Source organism: Nematolebias whitei, chromosome 9 (genome assembly GCF_014905685.2).
Source record: "Nematolebias whitei isolate Nwh7 chromosome 9, NemWhi1, whole genome shotgun sequence".
Taxonomy (NCBI): Eukaryota; Metazoa; Chordata; class Actinopteri; order Cyprinodontiformes; family Rivulidae; genus Nematolebias; species Nematolebias whitei.
The window spans coordinates 17,845,038-17,850,417 of NC_056506.1; the positions used below are offsets into that span (position 1 = coordinate 17,845,038).

The 5,380-nt window shown below is 39.7% G+C and overlaps 1 protein-coding gene across 1 annotated transcript in view; it reads left to right on the top strand.

Moving 5' to 3' along the window:
- fggy (FGGY carbohydrate kinase domain containing) overlaps nt 1–5,380 on the top strand; it is a 32,409-nt gene that overhangs the window by 19,351 nt on the left and 7,678 nt on the right. Inside the window, exons 9-12 of the mRNA XM_037682096.1 lie at nt 2,709–2,871; nt 3,010–3,084; nt 3,180–3,300; nt 4,645–4,739. Of these exons, the coding sequence (XP_037538024.1) occupies nt 2,709–2,871; nt 3,010–3,084; nt 3,180–3,300; nt 4,645–4,739 (454 nt within the window). The remainder of the gene's footprint in view (nt 1–2,708; nt 2,872–3,009; nt 3,085–3,179; nt 3,301–4,644; nt 4,740–5,380) is intronic.

Here is a 5,380-nt window from a genome sequence, read left to right on the forward strand (position 1 = left end):
TATGGATCACAGATGGAACAAAATTCTGTGCACAAGTAGTAGTAGTAATTAGTAAGTAGTAGTTTATTTTAGTCTTTATATACAGGTGTATATTAAGGCATTTTAAACCCTTCCCACACTCTTGCAACGTTCTAAACTTTTTACGTCATTTTAACAGCATACAGTGCTGTATATGTAGCTACAAAATTTTACTTACCGGGCCCTGCAGATCAAGAGCAGCTCGGCTTGTTTTGGTCTGACTCTGTTCTGTTTCTGCAAACGTACTCTGCAGTATCCCACAATCAATGTTCTAAACTCTTAATCCTACTAATTTTAACAACAAACTCATACTAATTTTTACTTACCAGCATGTCCCCGCTCGGAGGTTCTCATCGGTCAGTTCAAATATGTAAAAAAAAAAAAAAGACCCGTTAAGCTTCAGATGGACAACCGGATCATCAGCCACGTGCATCCACTAACCGGCCGATTGAAAGAGGTAAAAAATAAAAGTCCTGTTAAGCTCCTGATGAATCAGCAGATCATCGGCCACACGCGTCCGGCTCAGGGCTCATTGTTGGCCTGTTGAAACTGGTCAAAAACGTTCCATTAAGCTTCATATGGACAACCAGATCATCGGCCGCACGTGTCTACTGACCGGCCGGTTGAAAGAGGTAAAATAAAGTCCCGTTAAACTCCCGATGAATCACCAGATCATCGACCGCGCGCGTCCCGCTTACGGCTCATCGTTGGCCTGTTGAAACTGGTCAAAAAAGTCTCATTAAGCTTCGGATGGACAACCGTATCATGAGCTGCACGTGTCCACTGACCGGCTGGTTGAAAGAGGTAGAAAAAAAAAAAAAAGTCCCGTTAAGCTTCAGATGGACAACCGGATCATCAGCTGCACGCGTCTGCTGACCGTCCGGTTGAAAGAAGTGAAAAAATTCCCGTTAAGCTTCAGATGGACAACCGGATCATCAGCCGCACGCGTCCGCTGATCGTCCGGTTGAAAGAGGTGAAAAAATTCCCGGTAAGCTTTAGATGGATCACCGGCTCATCGGCTGTGTGCGTCCTGCTCAGGGCTTGTCGTGGGCTGGTTGAATGACATGAAAAATGTCCTGATGGGCTCAGGACATAGCGTTGGACCTTCGGTCGTTTGCTCGGAGGTCCACATGGGCGGGCTACCAGCCCGCCCATACTCACCGATGGGACTGGAAATCTGGTTCTGCTCCGGGGCGCCGATCAAATCAAAACTTTACCTATGTTTTTTTTTTTTTTTTTTAGCAGAAGAAACAGGGCTTTTGTGTGGGGCCCTGTTGCCTTCTGGGAAATGTGGTCTTATGAGCGGGAATACAGTGCAGGTTTTCCGATAGAAAACTACAAAATGACGCCACATGTCTGAAATATATATTTTTTAAACTTTTTTACTGTACAGTAATGTATCCAGTACTCTCCCAATCATGTGAGTAATATCAATTAATTAAATTATTATTATTATTGTCCAGTATATATATTATAGACTGTACGTTCACAAACTGCAATAGAACGAGTCCGCAAAAGTCATATCGCGAAGTAGCGAGGGACTACTTTATCCTTCTTTCTGTGCAGCACTGTTCTCTTGTATTCATTGTGTGAATGTTTATGAAGCATTCACTCTGTTGTGATCCATTTTTCTTCCGTGAATTTTTGGCATCATTCTCGTTCCACAGTTTTTGTGCTGTTTCAACAATTCATTAAATCAAAACACTCAGGTGCCACTTTAGCTTTTTGAAATATTTAGCCTTTTGTGCCACTTTATTTTTCTCATAGAAAATGAATTGAGCTCATTTTACATCCTTCAAATCTTTAGATGTGTTTACAAACTTTTACTGCTCCTTTCACATTTTGTTCTGGTTCAGCTTCATTGTGCAAATTTAATCATTTTTCAGCTACTTTCTGCTAATTTTAGCTGTTTTTCAGGTGTTTTGTGCTTTCAGATTCTTTCTGTTAATTGCAACATTTTTGTGCTTCTTCTAACTTTTTTCTGCAATTTCAGCTACTATTTAGCTGTTTGCTGATTTTAGCTTTTTACAACAATTCCCTATTTTTTGCACTGATTTCAACTTTTTTCAGCCGAATTCAGCCAGAATGTGCTCTCTCCACTTCCTTCTGGTAATTTAAGCTTCATTCTGACTTTTCAGCTAATTTTTGCATTTTTAGCTAATTTCTGAATTTTTTACTAATTTTTTCCTATTCAAACCTAATTCAGCAAATACATTTTCTTTCTGCTGCTAAGTTAGACTTATTCTTGCATTTCATTTACCACATATTTCAGCTGTTTTTTCAGCAAGTTCTTTATCAATAAGCATTCACACTGCATTTTCGCAGGAAATGCAGTTTCTCTAGTTCAAGAGTGTCAAACTCACTTACAAAAGGGGGCCAAAAAAAAAAAAATTTTTTAAATTCAAGCTAAGGGCCGATTCCAGAATCTACATCAACTTAAATCAGATACCCAACATCTTTTCTTTGTCACAGGTTCCTCAACAAGAGTTTGATTGGTCTCATTTGATGTTCTCTGATGTGCTTTTTACATCATAATCAAAGATTACTGAAAAAATTCAAGAGATAAAAGTATTTTAAGTTTCACGTATCATCTTGGGGGCCAGATAAGATGTCATCGAGGGCCACATTTGGCCCCTGGGCCTTGAGTTTGACACATATGATCTAGTTACATTTTGAATTTGTCGTTTTAGAGCTTCTGCTCCCGGGGAGAACATCTACTCATACCTGAACAGACATTTGAGTCTGATGGCTCTCTCAGGTTCTGCTGTGGACCTGCTGGGATCCAGCCTTCATGTGTGGCCAGATTTCCACGGGAACAGGTCGCCACTCGCTGACCCAACTTTGAAAGGCATGGTGAGTTGCTGGCCGAACTCTTCAAATGATTCCTTCGTCCCGCCTGTTGATCTGTAACGTCCAACATGTACGTCCTTCCTGTCTCCAGTCATTTCCGGTCATGAGTTGTTGTGTTCCTGAGCCCTGGTTGTTTTGCAGGTGGTGGGGCTGTCTCTCTCCCAGACCTTGGATGACTTGGCCCTGCTTTATCTAGCTACCATTCAAGCCATCGCTGTAAGCCCCATGTTAGAAACGAAACAACCTCTTCTGCTCCTCACTTCATGCTTCTTGGAAACAGACTCCTCTTGTGTTGTGTTCTTCTCTTTCAGCTTGGAACACTTCATATTTTGGAGGCCATGAAAGCAGCAGGACATGACATCAGCACCCTCTTCCTGTGTGGCGGGCTGAGCAAAAACCCCCTGTTTGTGCAGATCCAGGCCAATGCTGCAGGTACACTGCAGAGGGAATGCTTCCAGCAGACTCGCCCTGAAATATTTTGAATGCTTTGTTGTCCTTTGTCAAAGAGCGAAAAGGAGAATTGATAACTTGAAAAATAAGTCGTCTGCCGGCTTCAATCTTGGTGCATCTAGACGCAACAAACATCCCTATCAAAAATTGTGTTGCCCCATTTAAATTTAAAATGGCCAACACCATTTATATGTAAACCAGCCACCCCATTCAGTCGAGGAACCTCTGCTTTAGGGCTGAACGATTTTAGAAAATATTCTAATTGCGGGTTTTTTTTACCTCCATATTGCGATTTAATATGCAATTTTTTTTTAATAAACACAAGCAGTAAATCTGTTTCAGTTGTTAAAAACTCCACTGTTTTCAGCTCCGCTGCAACTCTTGTTTCTGTATTTTTTTGTATTGCTCCAGGATAAAACTTGGCTAAAATGTGTACGCGAGGGCATTCTGTACCACTTATCCACTGTGTTCACCAAAGCTGTAAACCCAGGCCTGGTCTCTATATTAATGAGCATCATGTCTTTCACTATGAACTCTGTTACTGCTCGAGTTATTTCCTCGAGTTATTTCCTCGAGTTATTTCCTCGTGCCATTTTGAATTCTGTTCATACAGAATAATACCTTCGAACAGTTCTGTCAATGATCTCTGTCGGCTGGTACTTTGCTTACTTGAAGCAATATTATTACAAATGCAATTAATTGTTCAGCCCTGCTTTCTAATCTAACAAAGTAAAGTCAGGTCCTCTGGACAGATTCTTCTCGTTGATTCTTCCTCTTCTCAACAAGAAGAATCCATCCAGAGGACCTGACTTTACTTTGTTAGCTTTTTCTATCTGGATAATTGAGCATGCATCATGATATTTAGATCTGCTTTCCAATGTTTATATTGCTTAAAAGTATAGTTTGTCAAATGATTGGGGTGGCTGAAGTCCAAAAACGTTCATGTTAGAGTGCCTTTAGGTCCAGGCCTGCCTTTCAAAACAGATGTGTGATCTCTGAGGGACCTGCCTGATTAAATACCGGTTAAATAAATGAGATTAATCTGGTGGCCAAGACCACCAGTGATGATGACCATGATGATCCTTGCAGGTGTAGCGCTCCTCTTGTCAGAGCTCTTGTACTTACTTAACTTTCTACTGCAGAGCATTTGTACATTTAAAAGTCAGTTTTATGAAAGAAAAATGTGTAAAACCATCAAAGTTTAAAAGCTGATTATGGAGCTTGTGAGATGAGACATCATGAAATCAGGATAAAGTTTGACAGAGAGAAATAAAGCTGACCTGACTGAGTCTCTGAAGCAGAATGGTCTTGTTGGTGTCTCCTCAGGACTGCCCGCGGTGCTGCCACATCAGACGGACGCTGTTTTAGTCGGAGCAGCGGTGCTCGGAGCGTGTGCCTCACAGGAGTATGGCTCAGTACAGGTTAGTGTTGTAGTACTTGAGACCGAGGGTTGAAACTGAGGGTTTCTGAATCCAGGTCTCAGAATGGAGATTTTGGGGGAACCCCCCTCAGAGGTGTGAAATGCTCCACAAGTACAATTTATAAACAGTTAATTTAACAGTTTTTGGTCCAGTTAGAACCAAAACTAAAGCTGTGGAACAGCTCTGGACTAATGGGAAACTCAGTGTCTCCATGCGCACTCCAGGCGTCTGCAATCCAGCGTTTCTCTGCTCTAATAACAGTTATAATAAATAACAACAGTTATTAAATAACAACAGTTATAATAAATAACAACAGTTATAATACATAATAACAGTTATAATAAATAATAACAGTTATAATAAATAACAACAGTTATAATAAATAACAACAGTTATAATACATAACAACAGTTATAATACATAACAACAGTTATAATACTTAACAGTTATAATAAATAACAACAGTTATAATACATAATAACAGTTATAATAAATAACAACAGTTATAATACATAACAACAGTTATAATACATAACAACAGTTATAATACTTAACAGTTATAATAAATAACAACAGTTATAATAAATAATAACAGTTATAATACATAACAACAGTTATAATAAATAACAACAGTTATAATA